We start from the raw sequence: 25,035 nt of genomic DNA, 5'->3' as shown, positions 1-25,035 counted from the left end.
AAATGAACTGATAAACTTAAAAAAATAAAAAGGAAGTAAGGTTTAACGATAATAAATATCATTCTAAGTAGAAGAATTTTAAACAAATAAGACAGATAATAAAGAAGGTGTAAATAATAAATAATTTACATTTTGAGGTTAGATTAGAAAATATAAGTTTGATTTTCTAAATGGAAAAATATGAAAGTTAAGTCTCTTCGATAGATAAAAGTTTGGCTAGTCGAGAATTATTTTAGTTATCATTTCTGAATTAAAAAAATTCATGTCTTTAATTTTTAACTAAGTTAGAGATTATGCATGTTTTTGTATAATAAAATATAAATTTGGTGACTTAAAATTTGACTTACTCAGCGTGGTTCATTTTACACCAAAAGAATAATTCGATTCAAATGAGATTTTTCATTATAAAAAAAAAAAACTAACCCTTTAATAAAAAAACAAATAAAAGTTTTGTCCTTTTACTAGAATGAAGATGATAGTTTAACATCTCCATGTATTATTCTTTTGTTGATTTAGGGTTAAACTTGAATTGAGTTAGCTCGGGTTTGATAGTTGGTTCAGTTTAATTAGACTCGACTCAAATTCGTTTAAATTGATATCAAGTCAAAAAAATTGACTAATTTTTCAAACTAACTCAAATTAGTTTGAATTTGATTTATGACTTAATTTAAATCATATCGAGTAATTATCAAAATAATATCATTTTTATCATTATTAGGTAAAACGATATTGTTTTGTTAATAAATTATGATTTTGAGCTATAAATTTAAATCATAAACTCAAGCCAAATTTCAAACTTCAAACTTCAAACTTATAGACTAAATCAAAGTTGAGTTATTCAAAATTTTAGTTTAATAAATTTGAATAGAATTCAAATTATCCTATTTTTTATTTAAGTCAAATTCGAATAAAATAAAAACTAAACTTGGGTGGTAACAAGGCCAATGCTAATCGTACACGTATATGACGTACGGAAAAGTTTTGCTACTCGAAGGCTGCGGGGAATAAGTAAAGGAAGCATGAGTTCCTATATATAACGACAATCAAAATAATGATTTTGTCTTCCACAACAAGGAGTATGTATACCTCAAATCTGAATGTGGACAAGTTTTGGTGAATTATTTCCAAGTTACATCAATAATTATATATATATATATATAAAATAAAAAATATCAATGCTTTCTTTTAAATTTAATTAGTAGCCGGTAATCATGTAAAATTTTGTTATTATAAACAATTAGAAATAAATGTTGATGTAACTTGGAAATAATTCACCAAAACTTGTCCACATTTATATATATATATGAAATGTATTAACCTTTAAATTAACACTGAATCAAACTCACTTTTTGCTCAAATAAAAGATCATTTGAAATAAGATAAAAATGAATGCGAGTTATCATTTACTATAAGGTTGCATTTGGTTGAAGGAGATTAAAGATTACTCTGATAATCTATCTTTTATTAATTACGTTAATTTGTTTGGTTTATAAGTAATAAAAAGATTTTGATAATCTTTTATTACCAATGGTGATGTGATAGACAATATAAGAGGTAATTTGATTACCACATTCACCTTAAGTATTAAAAGATTAATAAAGTAATCTTGATTTTATTATAATATATAATTTATTTATTAATTTTTTTAGGGTAAAAATAATCATATTTTCAATTAATATAACAAATAACATAAAAAAATATTTTAAAATAATTATACCTAAGCGTATTTAAGTAAAATAATATAATAATATTCTTTTATTATCTCTAACCAAACATAATAATTATTTATATATACTTATTTTTATCAAATATAATAATAATAATTTATACTTAGTAATCTGTAAAGTAATCTTTCAATTTTAGTAATAAAACATTCCTAAAATCAAACACCCCTTAATGACATGTTTCATATACGGTCAAGGCACTTTTGTTTCCAAAACATTTCTTGTATATAAATAAATAAATAAATAAATAAATAAATAAATAATATATATATATATATATATATATATATATATATATATATATATATATATATATATATATATATATATATATATATATATATATATATATATTATTGTAACAAGGAGACAAGCTATATAAAATAAAAGGCAATTTTATTATATCAAAACAGATGATGGGTTAATAGGCAACAATGGCACAACTAAATTTAGTACATGGGCAAAATCACAAACACCTTATGCATAAAGTTACCACAACTTCAAATAGGTCTTTTTTCAAACACCTTACAAATAGTCAAAAAATAACCTAAAAAAGACCAAGCTTCTTCAATACAATAACCCCTAAAACAAACCAAAAAGTCGAACAAGCTCCACAAACAATCCAAAAATCAAATTCAAACAAAACCAACAATCCAATATAGTCCTAAATGAATAATCAATCAACAATATGAAATGAAGGTGAATGAGGGTTGACAATGTTGTGGAGAAATGGGTGAGATGGTGAGAAGCATGTATTGGAAATGTATTTATAGTATAAAACTGTAAATTATAATATAAGGGGTAAAATTGTAAATTCATATAAACTTGTGAATTTTTTTTCATAAGTTAAGAAGGGTCAAGTCATCCCACTTCAGTCCACCATTTTAAGGATAACCGGCTTTTTATGAGCGCCTTCTTGTCTTAGGATAATTCTTATATATGATACCTTTGGTGTAGTGATAAACTCAACTCAACTTGACCTTCCTTTTCTTCTATATTGGTGTTTCATATTTATAAGATAAAAAGAAGAGTTACATTCAAATTGCGTATCTAAGTATTTTTATTTAAAAAATTATTATCAAGATCTATTTGTATTTTGACTGAACTACATAAAATAATTGCATTAAAGACATATTCCCAATTTGGAAAGATACAATAGCTTTCTATTATAGACATGAGGGAAAATAGAAAAAGAATCTTGTAGATGTTAGAGAGCTATATTGCCTTCTGGAGTATTTTTCATTATCTTTGAGTGAATGGTTTATCTACACTCTTGGATGATTAGCAAATAGAAAATGTGCATAGCCATTATTACTATAGTTAATCATTAATCATAACTCGCTAGGTGTCATTCATGTGAATTTGGATAAGGAGGAGTTTCATCTTTTAATAACTGCTCTTTAGTTTCTAGAATGCAACTACAACGCAACATTCCCGAAGTCTTGCCCTTGAAGGAAAATGTTACTAATTCTAAACTAATAAAGCAAATAATGGGCAAAATAAATTCAAACTCATTCAATTATTCAAAAAATTACCAAAATGTTGTTACATCATAAATCATATGCAAAACATCCCAAAGTATCATAATATTAGTATCCAGAAACTATAAGAAATATGTGTGTATAAATCCAAATCAAACAAAATAAACATCAACATCAATATCAAGATCCCCTCATGTGTCACTCCGTGCTGACCTGTCGCCATACAACCACCAAATCATCTTTTACATGTGAAAATAAACAAAAAATTATGAGTGACAAACATTCAATAAGTAGAAGTATCTATCATACAATCAGTCATATTTCATCCTTCTCTTTCATCATCTATCACATATTCTTAATTACATTCTCTCTTGTCATTTAGGATTCATCTCTAAAAAATGCAACACTTGTAATCCAATTCAACATTAGTGGTGAAAACATTTTTTTAAAATCATTATTTTCATATTCTAATCTCTAAGCTTATCAAACTAGGCTGAGATAGGGATTTGACACCTAAGCTAAGTGTCTTAATCTCTCAAGTTATCACAATTCACAATATGTATGAATTTGTCTAGACAACTCTCTATGGACGCCACTCAATGGGCTCTCTCAAGACACCTTTCTATAGGTACAAATGTTTTCGTGGGTGCATATAGTGAATGGCATCTCATCTATGGGTACAACACCATTCTATAGGTGCATAGCCTATGTCATGGATGTCTCCTCATAACAACCTTTTAAAAAACACATCTCAAACATCTAATGAGGATGCATGTTTCCATGGGTGGCATTTAAATCTCTCAATCTTATGATCTTTGTGTCTTACACATGCACTCTAAAGATAATCGGGTCTCATAAGTATTCTATAAGATATTTATATTCTAACTTGACACCTTATCACTTAGAAATATGCTATAACATTTTCTCGAAATCAATCTCATAATCTCGTCTCCATGATATGTTTTCTAAGTTGATGTTCTTAAGCCCAAGAAAATGTCATCCTGAGGCTCTTTCTAGCTTTCACCCATCATATAGTGTAGTGATAACTCAAATCAACATGCTCTTCCCCTTTCTCTATTTTGCTCTTTTATATTTATAAGATGAAGGGGAAGAGTTATATTGAAATAACATATATAAGTATTCTTAATTAGTTCATATATGATTCTTGTTACGATGATAGAACCAAAGTCAAGAAGTCAATGCAACCAATATTTGCACTGGAGACATAGTTGAAACAAACTTAGTTAAAAAGGCAACATTTGCGCTAGAGACTTAGTCAAAGTTGTATTTCATTCTTGTTCACTTGTTAATAATATGTATGTTAGAGCCTATGTTTTGGGAGGTTATTGTTTGATTTGTTCAACTAGTACAGCCTTTATATGAGATTGTGATAAATCAAATAAAATCATCAAAACTTATTTCTTTAGTTCAGTTAATTGCAATATGAGATTGGTAACTTCTCAATTTTTTCCACCATGGCTCCTAGATGCTCTGCTAGAGTATGAGGCCATGGCCATACGAAACCTAATCCTAATAATTCTCAATAAAAAAACCTATTTTTATTGAAGTAAAATAGAGTAATTATGTTAAAGACATGATCTTGATTTGATAGGAAATGATATCTACTTCAGGGAGAATAACAAAAAAAAACTTTTAGATGTTAAAAAGATATATTACCTTGTAGAATTCTATTCGTTGTTTTTAAGTAAAAGATTGATCTAGACTCTTAAACTATTGATAAATAATAAATGTGTATCATCGTTATTATTATAACTAGTCCCTGATGATAACTTTTTAGGTGTTATACATGTGAATTCAGATGAGGAGTTTGACTGTAAAAAATATATCATATTTTAAATTATGATTAAATATTACAAGTCTTTAATTTTCACCTTCAAAATTGTTCATCATGTCCATTAATTTTCACTACATAAAAAATGCCTTCAAGACAATGTAGGCAGACCCACCCATATAATATATAAAAATAAGGGAATAGGCATCCATTATGACTTACATACAGCAACACGACAAAAAGAAATAGTGAAAAAAGAAAAATTATGGAGCAAAATTGATTTGTTTATTTCTTGAGGGAAGAAGCCAAATGGATGACAAAATATTCTACGCAAGATATGCAAACATCCAAAACAGTAAAATATTTTAATTAATTAATTTCCTTAAACACGTTTCATATTTTATTCGAAAGAGACTTTACTTGATAATAATAATACAAAAAATCTTATTTAATCACTTTGTGGATGTGTAATAGTCTGTCTCTTTGTTGTGAAATTATGAACCTTCCTTGACGTTTAGCAATGTTTAATTAACTCTTAATCATATTTATTAAACAAAGACTCCTTGAAAAGATGCTTGTAATCTCCCCCATAACTCATCATGATGATTGAAGAGATAACTGTAATAAGATTATCCTGTAAGAGGAATATGAGCTGCTTCGATTTTTCTGAAGTCAACTGTACGTTCATTATTGTTGGTTTATCCTTTTTCTTCTATTTCTTATTAACATGTCAGCATCGCTGTCATTTCCATTTTATTCATCCTTCCCTTAATCATCTTTTGCTTGTTCACATATGTATCCCCTATTTAAAAAATTAGGGTTTTGTTATGGGAGACAGCGCTGTTCTTTTACAAGTCATCAATATTTTAGCTAAATAGATATTGTCTTTTTTTTTAAATAGAAATCTTATGAGCCAAATCAATCATTTGGAATCAAATTAATTTTATTAAATAGGTAAAATTTTGAATCGCATAATCGATTCTATAATTATTGTTCAAATATTGTTGAAGTATTTAAACCCAAAATCTCTTATAGATGAAACTTTTTCATTGTCATTCAAATTATTTTTTACAAATATTATTGTTACTAGTTTTTCTAACGTAAATTGGAAGGAAATTCACGCTATTTAATTTATTATTATAATAAAACTAGCTAGCCCCTAAATTATTGTTTCTCCATTACTTTTATAAATTAAATTAAATTAACTGTACCAGCATATTGTTTGTGGGGAATGTATGCCTGTTCTTTATCTCTATCTTTATCTTTATTTCTAACTCTGTCATCAAATGATTAGAGCTTTCAAACAAGCACTATGAATTGATTTAAGTTGAACAAGCCACGTATATGAATACTTTATACACAGACAAAATAAAAAAAATTGTTTGCCAGCACATGCAACACGTAGAGATAAAGGTCAAAAGAAACTAAATTATGGGTTAAGTGGCCGAACTCAATTCATTTCAGCCACAAGAATTAACAAAAAATCAAAATGTTTCAAAGACCATGTTCACACGAATTCTTGGGGAAAATCTAATCCAAAATAAAATTGAAGGTTCTCTGCTGTGTCTTCTTTTGCAATGGCTGAGCTGGGTTTGTTTTGATTAGGCAAAATATTAATCAGAAAACCCCTTTTAATGACGGCGGGAGGATGCCGAAGAGTTTATATGTAGCACCAACAAGGAAACAACAAATTAAATAGAAACCATCTAAGAAATGAATTGGAGGCTCAGAAGTTCTAGCGTAGTTTTCTTGAATTATAGCAAGAAATTATTGAGTATCATTTTTGCTTTGAGGACTTCTTTATGTGAAACAAACTCCAAAATAGAAATATCATCTTCAACTGTGTTCTCCTTATCATCAGTCAAAATCTATGGACTCGTATAGTTTTCTCCAGGGTAATTCAATAAGTACTCGACATCCATTTCATCTCAGTAATATGTTTTTATTATCATTTCAAGCTTTTGAATGCCTACACCATCTAAGGGTTTATTTAAAGCCTCCAAAGAAATGGTTTTCACAGACCAAATTTTGCATTGTCGAAAGTTAACATCTACTATCCAAGTTGAGATTGCAAAAATCATTGCATCTAACATATATTTTTTCTGGAAAATAATTAATTACAAGGCTTCATAAACGTGACAAAAATTTGAACTCAAATCTTCTCCCTAAAAATTCTAATACTTCACCAATTTTGCTTTTTTTTTATTACCCCATGTTGACTTTCTTTCTTCATAACTCTCCATAAGAATACAATAAGATCAACGACGATAATGCATCTTGAAAGTTCTTACAATGCATCTTGAAATCTCAACATGAAGTATAATAAATCTTAGTTGCTGTAAGATTTTATTTGATTACATGTTCATAAGCAAATTAACTAGAAGTATGTACAATGGATTTATATTATTGATTAGTAAGTACATTCACGATTTTATCAAGATGAAAAAGTACAGTGAAACTTAGTTATTAAAAAGTAAATTAAATTGCTAGTCTGATTGAATAAGAAAATAGAAAAAATAAGAGATATTTTAATAAACTATTAATTTATTAAATAATACTTCACTTAATCAATAGATTTCTTTAGTCCAAGGCTATTAATCTATAGGAGTTTTACTGTTTCTTAGGTTAATCGAGTAAATATTGTCTGTGCATAAGTTTGATATATTTGTTTCATAAAAGAAGTCAAATCTCCATAGCTCTTCATTATCATCAAGTGGAATGTTTTGGTAAGAATATTGAGTAGGGTCAGTTTAATTAGCAATTTGAGTGATGATTTGATTTAAACGTAAGGAAATGATAATTTCTTGGTAAAGCAATGATAGTTTTATACCTTGTGTAAAGAGTTATATTAATTTTATATGAAGCCATTGGGAATATGGGATTGAAATTCGTGTTAAGCTAGGCAAGATCATTACGAGATAAAAATCATTTAGAGATTTGAAATAGAGGGAGACATAATCCCCATGTCCTTGAAACTTGAGATGCTTCATGGTTGTTTTCATTACCCTTAAATTCTAGGAGAAAGAATAAAGGGACTTTATTTGAGATGACTCTTAACGCAATCTTTAATAATGTTTAATTATAACACATCTAGGAAACATAAGCACATGGATATCTAATGAATTCGGTTAAATCATAACTAAAACTTAATCTTTTTTTTTCATGTATGTCATTAGTCTTATCAAAGCAACGTTGTGATGATAACACAAACGTGAATGTGAATATCATGACATGGCTTACCATTTATGGAAGCTTTAGGAACTTGATTATAATCATTAGTTAAAGGCCAAAGGCCTTATTCCCACCCAAAATATCATGTTTTTCTAAGTTCTCATCCGTTATCTTTGAAAATTTCATTGACCCCCCCTCCCCCCCAAATAAGAGGTTAAAGTTAACGAAACTCTAACCTCTTAAAATATTATCTCTTTTTCTCTCTGAACCTTAAAAACTAACTATTTCACTCTTAGGCCAAGTTTTAAAAAATAACCTTCCCCCCCCCCCCTTAGAGTTTAGTTTTTAAACTTCAATGTCATCTCTGATGTCATCACTGGCGACCTCTCTCTCCCAACTCTTCCTCTCCTTTTGATAATCTCTCTTCTCTTACACAGACCTCCAATCGGTGTGACTGAAGCTTGAAAGATAAAGCTCTTCGTCTTCCCGACTTTAATTGCACTAACCAAAGGTCCAGATGAGAGGAGATAAATTGTCAAAGGGATAGGAAGAGTTAGGAGGGAGAGGCCACCAGTGATGATGTTGGAGTTTGAAAACTAAACTCTAAGAAGGGAAATGTCATTTTTTAAAACTTAGTCTGGGGGGAAATGGTTTGTTTTTAGGGTTTAGGGGGGAAAGGAAATAAGATTTAAGTTTATTTTTAATATTACATATAAAATAATGATTTTGCCTTTAAAACTAATAGACTTAACCACCTATAAGTAGATAAATGAGATTTTCAAAGATAAGAAATGGAAACTTGGGAAAACATGGTACTTTGTGTGGGAATAAGTCCTTTGGCCTTAGTTAAACTCACTCCTATAAGTTAGAGATATATATTTCACGAAGAGATATATATATGATAATATATATATATATATATATATATATATATATATATATATATATATATATATATATATATATATATATAGAGTTTTGAGTATATAATTAAATATTTAGATAAAATATTATCATATAATTATATGTTACTTTATTATTAATTTGAAATTATTTCATCATATAATGATACTATAGTTATTAGTATTATACGATACGAAACAGATAAAAAACAGTACAATACATAAGATGTATCGAATTAATGCAATAAAATGATGTATCATATGATACGATACATATAATATGATACGATATATATTATTGATATGGATTGATACACTTTTAAATAAAATGATGATATAATAATGGTGTATATAAAAAAATCTTAAATTTTCAAGAATATTTGTAATATTTTATAAAATGATTACCTGTCAATTAAATTTTTTATTATTTTTTTATATTTTATTTTTGAAAATTTGTATCATATGATATGATACAATATTCATATACAATACAAAAAATTAGATTTTCAATATATGATACGATACACGATTGGATTATCATAGATAATAGATTATCTAAATATTTAATTGTGTGCTTAAAATTATACGCATATAATTTATTGATTATTTCTTATATGCGAAAGTTAAGCTTTATATCTGGTTAACAAATGAGTTTCTGAATCAAATTACATTTATAATTAGTATCAATTTGAATTTTAATGATAAAATATTATCATATGATTATATATTATTTTATTTTTAATTTCAAATTAATTTCATATAATGATACATCATTATTTATAAATATTTATATAACTACAAACAGTTTTATGGTAAAATTATATATAGACTATGTAGACGTGGTTAATCTGATAGGGTGAAACATAAAAATAAATCAATATTATCTAATTCCAAAAGATACAATTATAGTGAAATAAAAATTGACTATAATAACAAGGAATCAAATTATGAAAAGGGGTTAAGGGCTTTAACCCATATCAATAATTAAAAGCATTGTCGGGTTGAAATGTTTAGGAGATACCCCCCATCAAGGAATAATTGCACATTAGCTTTTGCTTTGTTAGTGGGGAAATGATAGTCAACTTTCTTGCCACATTAACGTGATTGCTTGAGGAGGAATTTAATTAGTGTCCCTAGCCAACTGCCTATTAGTTTGATTGTTTCTGAAGGGGGTGGGGGGACTTTTCAAGAATCAATTCTCAATTCTAATTCTCCATCAAAGATGTGTCGGCCTCTAATTGGAGTTGTTTAATTTATATATTTGCCAAGACATATTTTCAATGAAGCGTTTGTTATGTCTATTCAATTTCGCTAAAGAACAAAACTTAGTAAATGCACACTTACCGGAATCTAATAAATGTCCCTAGGCCTAATAAGCTACGCATACAGATTGTCGTCACTTCTAAATGCTTTTGAAAAAGGAAAAATTGTGCAAGGAATGAGCAATGCATATAATGGGTTAATTTCAATTCGGAATCCTCACGTGACTCTATTATATGTGTAAATTTGTGGGATAAAAGATTTTCTTTTTGTCGATTTGTGTGCAAAAGAAAGGAAATAAAAAGTGGAACCTAAGGTTTGATTAGTGGACATATGATGAAACAAGAAACATTCCAATTAGAGGGTATAATGTTTAAAATAATACAAAAGGAGCAATTCATTATAAAGAGATATTCATCCCCCATATCTCAAAATATGTCAATGGAAAGGTGAGAAGACAACTAGACATCAAAAGGTTTATTCGTTAGTGTGATCTTTTGAATGAAATTCTAGAAACCCCCCAAGGGGCAATTAACTTTTTAATAAAGGAATACTTTTCAATGTCAATGAATAATAAGCCCTCCAAAGGTAGTTTGTTTGCAAAGGTGGGATGTCCATCAAGAGAGCATGAGCTCAAAATTTATTAGAGATATAACAACATTAAAGTTTTTATTTACCTAAGTACTAATTAGTAGACAAATATTATTTTGACTTGTAATTCATAAAATAAACTTCAAATAAATATATATTTTTTTAGAAGTTACGAAACAAGAAATAAAGGTCAAATCCACAAAGAATCAGAATAATCATTTGAAATTAAAAAAGTTTCTATTATTAGAGAATAATCTTTCTTAAATTCAACATTCATAATTGCATTGTCGTTGCTCATTTACCATATTAGAACAATGACAACACATATTATGCCATTAATCACTCCATTGTCCTAAACTTATGTGCAATGCTACATATACATATTTTGAGTACATAAAATAGATATACAGATGATATGTTATCATGTGATTAAATATTACCTAATTCTTAATTCAAAATTATTCAATTCTGTAATGATACATCATTAATTTGTCTACAAAAAATTGTGCACTCAAAATATATATACATAATTTTATTGTACTTTTTATTGTGCACACTTCCACACCAACACATTGCTTTTTTTTTTTCTCAGTGACAAAATTTTTTATTTCACCTGGTGTGCATGAATTTTGTCTCAATGGAATCTCACCGAAGAAGAATTATTAGATTTATGACTATTATCAAGCGCATTGGAGAAGTTAGTCCTAGTCAAAATTTGCAACCTCCTTCACTCGTTCACTCGTTGAAGACTAGAGATTTTGGCTCAAATAGCTGGACTGATAGGCACAGTCATACATATATATATATATATATATATATATATATATATATATATATATATATATATATAGTAAGTGATAAGATGATATCATACATGATAAAAGCACATTGCTTATACTAGGGAATTTTGAAACCCTAAAGATTGTCAAAGAAACCTCACTTGAGATGTATAATATTGTTATATTACTCTTTATACTAAATTCTTTCAAAATACGTATTTCAAGTAATATGTCAATTTACATGACATTCATGCTTAAACAATGTCTTTATAACAATAATAAAATTATGTGAAAACATTTTTAGTACACAAATGTAGAAACTTAATTGAATCTAAGTATGAAGATGTATATTTAGTTATTTTGTTGTCGTTATTAATAATTCATAGGATTTTAAAGGAAAAATGAAAGCTTTTTCCAAGTATTTGTTAATCCAATTTCTCGAAAGACTGTTTATAAACTATACTCAAATCGCTTATACACTTTGTTGTACTTGATGAAGCATAAAAATATTCATCAAAGTTACCTATTGAGGATTTATCCTAGTAGTTACAGCACATAAATCCAGATTCTTGACAGCAATTCCGGTTCCGTAAAGTCCAAAATCTCCAAGACAAAGTTGGTATGAAATCAATTAAACTTATGAACAATAATAAACACCTGATCAGCAGGCCAGATTTTAACCACCGACACCATTTCTCATCAATCTGCAACACTAAAAATACGTATTCCTCAATGTTGGCAACTAGAACCTGTCAAAATTGAAGTAAATTTACTGTCAAAAGTGTCCAGTGAACAACATCAGAAGATTCTCAAATGCGACAAATTTATTGACAACCCTAACTAGCACATATTGCAAAAAATTCGACCACTAGAAGTGATAAGGAAAAATCATTAAAAAAAATATATGATTTAGTAATAACAACTATTAGGGGAAGAAAATAGAAAAGCTCAAAATCTACTATTACCGTGCATTAAAAAATTAATGAAAAAATGTTGTCATAAAATTTGAACCCAAGTTCAATAACATGGGCAAGGTGCCAACAATTATAGTTTATGTGACATATTATTGTAGAAAGGCCAAACGACATATTCCCACCCAAGGTTTAGTTCATTGTCAAACTCTCACCTACTAAGTTTTAAAAATTCAAATATTCACCTATCATTTGTTAAAATTAACAAAATCCGTTAATATAAAGGGTTTCTGTGTTCGGCCTTCATCATTCGTTTGTCAATTTGGGAGTGATAGAGTGTCAACAAAACGAAGAGAGAGCGTTGATAGAATGAAACCAATTCCGGTCACCGAAGAAGCAAAGGAAAAGAAACCTTAGGATGGGGGCAAGGGGAAATTGTTAGTTTTTAAAATTATGGGAAAATAAGATAAAATTTTATTTTTTTAATATTACTGATGAAATAACAATTATATCATTAATATTAACAAATTTTGTTAACTTTAAAAGCTGACTAGTGGTATTTGGATTTTCGAAACATAGTAGATGGGAGTTTAATAATATTAATACACTAAATCTTGGGTGGGAATAAGTCGTTTGGCCTAGTAGAAAAGCTACTAACATTTTCTACATCAAAATAAAAGGTTCATGAAAACCATGTTGGTGGTTTTGGAAAAGTTGATTATGTTTTTACATAAAGGTTGATGGGTTTCTGCATTGAAACATTGATGTAAAAATTAGAAACATTGTCAAATTCAGCTGCAAGTTTTTTTTTTTTTTTTGGACATTGAAAAATATAGGGAAATTAATTAAAATAAGCAAAATTTTAAGCGTTTATACGTTTTTAGGCCACCCTAGAAAAGTTTTACCAAAATAAGCAAATCGTATTTTTTTTACCCTTTTTACCCTTATATTGAAAACCAAGTAAAATATTTTTTCTGAGAATGTGCATCGGTTTATGGTGGTTACGATGGTGGCTAGGGATTTTACAGTGAAACCCTAAATATGTCGAATTATGTATATGGATGTTTTTGAATGTTTCGAACGCTTAAAATGATGTAGTTTCGATGTTAATGGATGTTTGGAAGTGTAGCCGTTGAGAGACAAAAGCGCACAAATTTACAATGTCGCGCAAACTGCGCAAATCGCGCAAACACTGTTCACACCGCACAAAAGTAGATATCATAGTCTGTGAACAGGATTTTTGCGCAATTTTGCAAGCGGTTTGAGCTATGTGAACAGTGTTTGCGTAGTTTGCGTGGCACTGTAAATTTACGCAGTTTGCGCGACACTGTAAATTTGCATGCTTTTGTCTCTCAACGGCTACACTTCCAGACATCCGTTAACATCGAAACTACATCATTTTAAGCGTTCGAAACATTCAAAAACATCCATATACATAATTTAACATATTTAGGGTTTCACTGTAAAATCCCTAGCCACTATCGTAACCATCATAAACCGACGTACATTCTCAGAAAAAATATTTTTACTTGGTTTTTCAACATAAGGGTAAAAAGGGTTAAAAAAATACGGTTTGCTTATTTTTGTAAAACTTTTCTAGAGTGGCCTAAAAACGTATAAACGCTTCAAATTTTACTTATTTTAATTAATTACCCTTGAAATATACACATACATAAAATGTATGAAGAAATCTCACTTGAGGAGTTTGTTCTGTAATTGGTATACTCAGAGGCTTTCCATAAGTTGCACAAGTACAAGAATATATTTGTGTCTTCACATTGTGTGTTGCCACTGCCTCTAAAACTATGGTGTTTAATGTTACATTATGATAGTACGTATAGAGAAATTTTTTATGAAATTTAGTTACCTGATCTTTAACAAATTGGCTCACAAAGAGGTGGCAATAGGTTGGGTCAGGCCTGAGGCTTGTATAGTAATAGACCTTACGAGTCAACGGACCCATAAAAAACATGAAACTTATGATCTGACTCTATATATATAGGGTCGAGCTAGGCCACACAATAAAGGGCTAGGATCGGACCTATAGCAATAGGCCAAGTCGAGTCTTGCAATAATGGACCAATTGATTAATTTTAATAAAAAATAAATTTTTATATTATAATTATTATTTAATAAATTAATTTTTAATTTTTTAATAATTATAAAAACATTAGTAGACTGACTCATAGGCCTTGTGTCTAGGCCAAGGTTCGAGCTAGAACAATAGTAAGGCAGGCCATTTTTTCACATTTGAGATTGACTTGATTCGTTTGACATCTTTGTAACTTAACCAAGTTAATACGGTATAACATCTGATTGCACGCAGGAAGACTCAATTGTACAATGTACCATGTGAATTGATTGATCAAAGGGACCCTACAATGTTTAAAACTATTAAATAAATACACAGAGTTATAGAAAAATTAAAAAATGAAAGGAAAAGAACATCAGCTTCACAGTTAAACTCTTGTAGTCATTCTTTAGTCTCTGTTGGTCTACATTAAATAAATACAGAGTTATACAAGTTTTTTTTTTAAAATAACTAGACCGTCTATATTTATTAAATAAATAAATTTAAAATATAATGACCAGATTTATAATCATTATATTAGATAAATCAAGATTTTATAAACATGATAAAAGTTTAAATCTAGACCTTCCTTTTAAAAGTTCTAATGTTTAATCAGTTTTACTAACTCTTGAATCTACATAAAGGGATTTGAAAAGACCAAGTAAGATTTTAATTTACATTAACTAAACAAAATTGATTCAATCCTAATTTGCAAGATATATGCTTAAAGTATAAAATACTAAATTGATATTTTTGGTTATAATAATACCCAATATGCCCTACATTCTGAATCAGTCAAATTTTCAAAATTACTTACATTGAAGTGACAAGTCTTATTCTCTTAAAATCTCCCCGAATGAGACTCTTTTATGAGTAAAATTATACTATTAAATTTATCAATAAATTATTATTAGACTATTTAATTACTTGATTTTGTTAAACCGAAATTCTAATTAATTTTAACTCATTAGAAATTTTTTTAATATCAGACAACTTCAACAACCGTAATATAAATAGTTTTACAATGATTTAAAACCTATCGGCAAACACCAATTATTATCCTTGTAATATGTATTATAACACTAAAAAAATCTATTTTCAATCTTGTAGTCCAAATATCAAAAATAAGTGTAATAGATATATTTGAAAATTTTCAAATCCTTTTTGAATTTTCAAAATATTTATAGTAGTTTTATTTCTACTAATATACCCATATCATGAACAAAAAAGGGTTCTAACCTTATTAGCAAAAAATTCTTTTTCAAATTAAAAAAATACACAGTAATTATGAATTTCACTGTCGCTTCTCACGTAATTTCTGCATAGAATACCGATTATAAAAAAGTTGAGTTTGTGCTTGTTTACCTATTTAATTTTGTGTAGATTTAACATATTTCTTTTCTAAGTATCCCTTTTGTCGACCCTAATTAAAATACTATAAATTTTACATATTTGATATATTTCTTCATCTAATCCATTTTTTAAGTTTATTTTAATTAATAAAATACTATTTTACTTGTAAATTTTATCTCTTTTTTGCCATTCTTATGGGGTTGTTACACTTCTATGTTTGCCTATATACAGTTTTGGCCATGCTTCGATTTGGAATGTCAAGATCTTTTGATTGAAAAAAGGAAATAGATCACACATTTCTTTCCTTTGGGTCAATGGGGAAAGAGGAATATAATAGCCATTGGTCTTGAAGTGTAAAGAAGATGATCACCGAACTCTAAAATTTAAAGAATCTATTGTGAAATTGAGTATAAAATATAAGATATTTTAAAGTTACGAAATTTTAATAAATACTGATACGGATAAAATAATTAAAAAAATAAGTGAATAAATATAAATAGAGAGAAAATCGATGAAAAGGGCCGTAGAGCGAAATAGATTAAAAAAAAAAAATTGAAATGATTTTCAAGGAATGAGAGGGGCTTAAGGCGTTTTATGGTAGTGGGTTGTGAGGGGAAAATGCAAAACCCACCAAAAATTTGACTATTTACGAAAAAGTTATTTTTTATTAATTTTATCGTAGGCTGTTGGACGGATCTCTAGGCTTGGGCCTTGAGAACTTTCTAGACCCATTCTGCCCCTCTCTAGGCCTGGCCCAACATGGGTCTGCCACCCTAGGGATCGACCTAGCTTGGACCCGGGCCTCAAGGCCCAGGGCTTTTTCCCTGGCTCAAGCAACAATGGGGAAACTTTTGAGTTAATTATTATGTATATAGTTTTATGGCCAAAAGACTTAATCCCACCTAAGGTTTAATATAAATTCAAACTCACCTCTGTTAACTTTTAAAAATTTAAATATCCACTTGTCTACTAAATTTTATTATTACTGTCAAGAATAAAATCATTTGCCTTCCCTCTTAGATGAAATCGTCTTCGTCTGAGATAAAGACCAATCATCTTTGTCTTCGTCTCATACAAAAACGATCGGAGAGAAAAAGGAGAGTGACGAAGAGAGAGAGAGAGTAGACGATCAGAGATGGTGAATGGTCACCAAAGAGAAGGAGAAAATAACCCTAGGAGGAAACAACCACTCTTAAATGAAATTATTAGATTTTTAAATTAAGAGGAGAAATGTAATAAAATTTTAATTCTTTAATATTTTTAACTAAATAAAAATTTTACTCCTAACAGTAATAATAAAATTTAACAGACAGTTGGACTTTTAGATTTTAAAAAATTAACAAATGTTGTTCAAATTTCAGCTTATTGACAAAGAAAAGACACGAATTCGACTATTAGCAAACAAACTAAATACACCAATTATAAAAATGCAATAAAATGGTCCCCAAAAAGCTTGTTTGATAGTAAATGGTGGATCACAATAATTCAATTATTATAAACCTTTTTCAACCTTCTTTAATTTTCTCTTTTCTTTTTAGGTTAGAGGACTATTTCCCACTTAGTTTTAATGCAATAACAAGTACATACTTATAAGACTTGAAAAATCTAAAAACTCTCTTATAACAAAATTTTTGTTAAAAATATCAGTAATAGTTAGAAATAAAACTATTATTTATTAAAAAATTTTAAAAATTAAAATTTTATCACATTTTACTTTCTAAATTTAAAAATCTCATAATTCCCCTCTAAAGTTTTTAAGTTTTGAAAAGTGACCATTTCACCTTCCCAAATCCTTAGGTTTTCTTTCTCTCCTCACTGGCAACCATCTCTGACAACGACAACCTTTGAAAACTAGACGAGAGAGCCAGCGCCATCTCTAGTTGACGATTCTTCGTCTTCATTAAAGAAGAGATGTTGTCTCTTCATTAATGGAGACGAAGAGACAACATCTTTTCATCAACAGAGATGAAGAATCATCAATCGAACATGGCGTCGGTTCTCGCATCTACTTTTCAGAGGTCGTTGTCGTCGAAGATGGTCGTCAATGAGGGGAGAAAAGAACCTAGGAATTCGGGGGGTGAAATGGTTATTTTTCAAAACTTGAAAAACTTTGGATGGTGGGGAATTGTGAGTTTTTAAATCTAGGGAGTAAAAGTAATAAAATTTAATTTTTTAAATTTTTAGTAATAATAGATTTACTCCTAACCCTTACTAATATTTTTAATAGAAATTTTATTATAAATAGATATTTGGATTTTTCAAACTCTGTGTGTGTATTGTCTTTACATTAAAACTTGGGTGGGAAATGGTTCTTTGGCCTTCTTTTTAAAGATAAAGTTTATCCTAGAATCATAATCATGCAGCCCAAATTATCATATGTGACATACACTCTTTTCACACCCTGTTACTATTTTTATTATTTTTCAACAATTTTTATGTTCATTTTCCAAGTTTGATTTAGAAGTGGTAGGTAGCAGTAGTAGAAAGTTCTGATTTTGTTGTCAGTAATTGTTTTGATTGTTGCATGTTTTTGCTGTAGTTTTTGCATACTTTAATTTGGTTGTTACCAACCATATCATTCTTTTTCTTTTGCTTCAATTTAATTTAATTTTCTCTTTCTATTTCATCTTCAACTCAGTTCCCATGGCTACTGAGGCTGTATCTTCTGAAGCTCATCGGGTATGCTTCGGGTTTTTTTCCTTTGGTATTTTTTTAATAAACCCTTGTCTCTTAGAATAATCTTTAGCTAGAAATCAACTGAGTAAGTATGATCATTTGTTCTGTTACATAGAGGAAATTATAATCCTTTTAATTAATCCATATTTAGGTGATTGTGTTGATGATTTTAACAATTTGAGACCTAACAAGATGATATAAATCAGATGCTAACAGTATGAAGATGGAAAGTGTTTTCTTGATTTTTTTTTTTTTGTTTTAATCAGCAGTTGGGTTTCATTGATTGCAGAAACTTGAAGAGAAGGTGGATGATTTTGTTGTTTTAGCATCAAAGGACCCCAAAGTGCAAGGGGCTGAGGATGGGAAGGTTAAGCCTTCAGTACTCGAGGCTCTGAAAGACTCTATTTCTGATGCTATTAAGAGCAAGCCAGAGGAATCTGAAGAGAAACCAAAGATTGTTGAACAACTGAAAGAAATTGAACCAAAATTAGATATGAAATCTGAGGAGGTTACTGAAAAGATTGAGACCATCTCCACAGATTCAGGAAAAATAGATTCCCCCGTTCCTAAAGTTGAGGCAAAAGTGGAGGCACAACCTGAACAGGTAGCTGAAAAGGTTAAAATCTTGTCTGAGGAGGTTGACAAACTGGACTTGGTAGCTCCTGAAGTTGAGTCAAAAGCAGAAAGGCAATCTGAACCAGTAACTGTGGAGGTTGATAAACTGGTTTCGGTTGTTGCTGAAGTCGAAGCAGAATTAGGAGGGCAATCTGAAGTGACAGAAAAGGTTGAGACTGTATCTGAAGAGAGCAAAAAACCAGTTCTGGTTGTACCTGAAGTCGAGGCAAAACAAGACGCACCATCTGAAGTTGCGCCTACGGAAAAAGATGAAGAGAGCTTGGTTGATAAGGTTGAGGAGAAAACTTGCAAAGAAGAGGAAACTAGTCTAGGCATAAGTTCAGAACAAGTTGTTTCAAAAGATCAGGAACCTGAAGCTGCTGTGAAAGAAGATGTAGTTCAATCTTCTATTCCTGATGTCATAGAAGAGAAGGAACCAAGTGGAGTTGGAGCTGCTGAAACTGTTTCAAAAGAGGCAGTGGTTGAGGATTCAACTCAGCCTATTAAAGAGGAGGGTGTCAAGAGCACTGAAGCTCGAGTTACTGAAAAGATGTCTCCAGAAGAGAGCACTGGAGAAGATAAAGAAGTGAAAAATGGGAGTGAAGAGATGGCAAAAGATGAGAAACCAGCCATAGATGAAACAAACAAAGATGGGAAAACAGAAGAAAAGCTGGATGATGCCACTAAAGCTGTTAGCAATCCGGCTGAAGAACTCCCAAAATCTGAGTTAAAAGTGAAGGAAAGGGAGGTCTCCAAGGATGTGGATGGTACAAAAACATCCCAGAACCTGCCAAAAGAAGCTCCTGCCAAGCCTACTCAAAAGCAGTCAAACAACCTTATATCAAAGGTGAAGCAGTCACTTGTGAAGGCAAAGAAAGCTATCATTGGAAAATCTCCAACTTAAAAAACCAAGAGTGATGTGAACGCCAAATAAGGCATTCCACTAGGCAGCTTTGCATATTTGTATCATTCTGTGTTGTGCAGTTTGTTGGTTGATTCCCTCTCTATACATAAAAGCTTTAGGTATTTCTGCTAAATATTGTATAAAAAATTACTGCAAATTTTATTTTCTTTTACCCTATTCATTTCTGATGTATAAATACTTTGTGTTAGGGGTTGGATGCAAGTATTATCAAAGAACAAGAACTCGTCAGATTTTAAGATTTAATAATAGATGCTTGTTATAGTTTAGTGATCATACTTTCTCTTCCATGTATGAGTGCATTGCTGTTATTCATTTAGTTCTATGGATTCTTTGCAAAGTTCAAATTCTCATATACTGATTGTGGACATAGTATTTAAAACTATATCATGAATTGATTGAAAAGCTTATCAGAATCTCTTTGGACCACATTCATTAGCTTTAACCCTCAAGATACTTCTCCATGGTTCCAATTCTACTGTTTTGTAATCGATTGATGGGACGGTTAATTTATTGACACCACATAAAAATTCAGTAATCTCTTAATGTGGAGACTGATATGGCTCTTATACATTGCACCAAACTGATCTGCATGATCATAAACTTCCAAATGCAGGAGAAGGAAGTTTGGTAGAATACAGATCAGTTTCGCTGACAGATATGGCTCAATGATAACACTACTAGAAAGGAGCCCTAAATCTGTATTGCTTGAGAATCACTTATTAGAGCTAAAGTTTGTACAAAATTGAAGTGGAGGACAATGATCTTCAAGAATAAGACTAACAGATATGATATAACATACTATCATTAACAGACAAACCTGCAGGCTACTTCATATTATAACATCTTTCTGGATATAAAAGTGCAGGAGCACTATGCGATGATTCGCAACATCAATTGCTTCAAGATGATCACATCGAAGCAAGATATAAATAGATAGCCAAATATCCTTCCTTAACTATACCATGTAAACAACACAACTATAGAACTTCAGTAATATTCACATAGAGAAAAGCTAATCATAGAGCTTTAAAGGAGAAGAGAGGGAGAGATGTGTACTGGAAAATTACTATGACTTAACAATTCAAAGAATGTTACTCAATATCTACAAAGAAAAAACATTCCAATAAATACTGTTGAGGTACATATTCTACTCTTTGACATCGCATTATTTCATGTGTCATGTAAACAAATGAATGTACATGCAAAGGAGAGCATTTTGAGGATCCTCAACATACCAAAATCTGTGCAAATTGTTGTTGTTCTGTCCTGTAATTAGAGTTCAAATGGTTATTGTTGAGATACCAGCTAAATCGGATTTCTCTCATTTAATCAAAATTTTCAGAACTAGCTGTCATTCAAAACCTGCAAAAAACAAGCAAGCATTTAATTTATCCACTCCTTGAAACACAATTTAGTGATATATCACATCAATGTAAATGTAAATCATCTTAGTCACAAATAAACACTCACAGGCTGCTCTATTAGGTACATTATCATTTTTGTTTGGAGAACCTAAAGCCCCATGGCCAGTACCTTCTGAGGTTTGACTATTATCTTGCACCACAGTACGCTGTCCAAATCTTCCATTTGTTGCTTGACACTGGAACAGGAAAAATTGTTAGTTTGACTACATTCTGGCAAGCTAAAAAGGAAAAAGAAATTTGGTTTATCCATCCAACAAGATACTTGCTAGGATGAAGGAAAGTTCAGGAAGTTAGCAGAATATAACCGAGGTTATTGTTTTCCACATTTTAGAAGTAGCAAATGATAATACCTATGCTCACAATTCAATTTTCTTAACTAGAACTGGAAATACTCTGTATTGATGAGCAGATGCATATTTTCCCTGAAGTCATGCCAATCATTTAATTTTGAAAATGACATCGACTTCATGGGATGAGCATTGCTGTCCAAGTTACATTCCTAAATTGTACACATAGATATTGATAGAATATTCTATGAGCTTCTCTGCTTGTCTATGAAATGATTCAGTGTCTTCATAATTCTTCTTCAACTATGTACAAACATATTTTTAACGCCTATAGCCTAGAGTGCCTGTTAAAAAATAAAAGGTCTAAACCGTCTATATGCCAGCCGCAAGTTTGCCCCCAACTAATAGAAGATCAAAATAGTTGTATGACACATACTGAAGAATCAAACTCCAAAAAATAGCCAGGAAAGCACATGTTAAGTACAGGAAGACGGGAATTAAGGATAAGGAGAGCTAGAAAAAGAGCTAAGGCTTGCAATTTTTGCTTTCATAAGACCTAAAGAATGGCCCTTGTACATGAAACTTTGACAGAGAAATCTTCAATATGATGACTTACCCTATGCCCTTTCCTTTTGTAGCCACTTATTATTTATCTTCTCTGATTCAGACATATTTATATTTTGACTGCACAATTCATTCTCTCTTTCTCATTTATGGGGACCTAGGACCAAAAGGCAACCATTGCTTAAGAAGGGCAGAAAATAGGTTCTTAGAGAATTCAAATTCCGCATTACAGAAGAGTGCACGTTAATCTCTCAACATGTAACTGTATGATAAATTTCACTAACCTGATTAGATATCTGATTCATTGAACTATTGGTGGTGGTGTTTTGCAATGTCTTATTCATTGAACTACTGGTAGTGCTATTTTGCAATGTTTGATTCATTGAACTATCAGTAATGACATACTGCATTACTTGAGAACTGTTGTTCTCGATCAGATCCTTTGAGGTTGAACCTCTAGCTGAATCCAAATTATCCGGAGGACCTACTGTGCCACAGGCATTCAGTCCCATGGCTGACTTCATAATAGGCCCTCCTGATAAAGGAAAGGGTGCATGTGACATTGAGACGGGATGTCCTTGACCATGAAGCCCAAACAGCTGGAAGTTAGATCCTGCCATCCCATGTAAAGCAGTGGGTCCTGGCACTGGCAGGCCTGGAAAATGTGCTCCATGCAATGGAGGCACCTGAACCATAGGATAACCAGAAGATCCACCATTCATATTGGGCATACCAATTCCATAACCAGCACTCATTCCCATTGCAATACCCATCTGTAAGTAATGAGCCATATGAGCTGCATGCATTTGTTGCGCTGCTGATGGAAACGCCATTGGTGGCATATACAAACCAGCTCCCACTGACATAATCTGCATAAAATTGGTAAGGATAAAATACAGTTACTTGATTGTTCAAATTTTAGAAAGTTAAAAAAAAATCATTCAGCTAGAGGAGTCTTAAAGTTTACTTGAACTTGGAGTTGAAGTGATTTCAGATACTCAATGGCCTCATCAAGCATTGAAGCTTTGTCCACCTTAAGCAAAAATGAAAAAGTCAACAGAACTGTAAGTTACAGAAGCTATCACGTCTGGTTGTTGTTGTTCATTTACTTTAATTTGAAAAATAAATAAATGTGTGCAATATATGGAACCACCAAAAGTTCAGATTAAATAGATATTAAAAATATGATGAGTATACTTGACCTTTCAGTTAAAATTTCCACAAACGGATATGCTCAAACAATGATTTTAAGCTTCAATTTGATAATAATGATTTTACAACTTAGAGAGGTTATCAAAGAACCAAATCAATGACTTCCAATAAATTAAATATACTAACCTTATTACAGTTTGGTATAAGCTCTTGTAAAGCACGCATCTTTTCATTAATCCTATCCCTTCGCCTCTATTATTGCAGTCCAAATGATAACAAGTCAAGAATATGAGACATGATAGAATGCAAGATGGTAATGGACATAAAAGAGCTCTTAGTATTAGTATTCTGCTCGAATGGTCATCCTCACCCTTTCGGATAAATTATGAACTTCTGCAGCTCGGCTTCTCTTAGAGCCAGTACCCACTCGAGTGGAGACTGTTTTCTTTACACCCACTGATTCTTCTTCAATATCCTGCACCAAAATTGTCTTTCTTATTATCAGGAAGAAGATATAACATTTGGCCTACCAGCAAAGACTAGCATACACCTATTGACTCACCTCATTAGGACATTCAGGATCCTCAGTGTCACAATGTTTTCTTTTCAAATTATGTGTTGGATCATCTGAAGCTCTCTCTACACTGCTCCCTGAACACAGAGAAGCAGCAGCAACTACAGGCTCTGTAGTCTTCTCACTGTCCAACAGTCCTTTAGTTGCACTTTCGGCAAGAACTTGATTATGGTTATTATCATTCTTTGATGCCTCTTCTTGGTCTACCTCACAAGATTCAGCAACAACTGGTTCCTCAGGTGGCTTAGCTTCAGATTGTTTTACATCAGTTTTAGGACATGCAACCACAGGGTGGCAAATGGAACTTGCTCCTTTTCTTAAACCACTACTCAAATCATTGACTGTCGATTCTATAGTACCACTTGCAGCGGGCGCCTTATCCTTACTACCCATCTTTTCTATCCTTGATAAACCAGAAGCATGAGGCAAACCAATACTCTGAAGATTAGATTTGAAAAAAGCAGAAGGTCGTTGGAAATGAGAAAAGTTCATCAAACCGGTGCTATTGGAAGGCATCCTTGGATCTTGCCTCTGCATCTTTATATCTGGAAAACTGCCAGCTGAACTAGGGGCAGAATCACCAAAAACAGAACTGTGGGTCGAATTATTCATACTATTACCAATATTATCAGGAACTCTTGATCTGGGATATGGAAATGAGGTTTGGCATTGCTGGGATGACGACTGGTATGACTGACTTACTAGTCTTTGGTCTCGTAGCCTCACCATCTCCTACTGAAGAAATCTTTGACACATTTCCATGCTCTAAACTTGCATCATTAT

General features: G+C 30.8%; 1 protein-coding gene and 1 pseudogene across 3 annotated transcripts; one reads left to right on the top strand and one right to left on the bottom strand.

The window, feature by feature from the left end:
• The first annotated feature begins 18,382 nt into the window (after window positions 1-18,382).
• LOC123207459 (calpastatin-like) lies at window positions 18,383-20,524 on the top strand. Of its 3 annotated transcripts, none has more exons than XM_044624869.1 (3): window positions 18,383-18,501; window positions 18,674-18,714; window positions 19,001-20,524. In XM_044624869.1, the coding sequence occupies exons 2-3, from the start codon at window positions 18,679-18,681 to the stop codon at window positions 20,228-20,230; spliced, it is 1,266 nt and encodes a 421-aa protein (XP_044480804.1). In that variant the 5' UTR covers window positions 18,383-18,501; window positions 18,674-18,678; the 3' UTR covers window positions 20,231-20,524. The 3 variants fall into 3 exon arrangements, with proteins under 3 accessions (XP_044480804.1, XP_044480803.1, XP_044480805.1); XM_044624870.1 differs by having other exon boundaries at window positions 18,402-18,535; XM_044624868.1 differs by having other exon boundaries at window positions 18,383-18,714.
• Window positions 20,525-21,304: 780 nt separating this feature from the next.
• LOC123207458 lies at window positions 21,305-25,030 on the bottom strand (annotated as a pseudogene).
• Window positions 25,031-25,035: the final 5 nt, after the last annotated feature.

The sequence above is a fragment of the Mangifera indica genome, unplaced genomic scaffold (genome assembly GCF_011075055.1).
Source record: "Mangifera indica cultivar Alphonso unplaced genomic scaffold, CATAS_Mindica_2.1 Un_0080, whole genome shotgun sequence".
NCBI classification, from domain to species: Eukaryota; Viridiplantae; Streptophyta; class Magnoliopsida; order Sapindales; family Anacardiaceae; genus Mangifera; species Mangifera indica.
The sequence above is the reverse complement of the archived record's forward strand: the minus strand, read 5'-3'. Positions and strand labels throughout refer to the sequence as shown.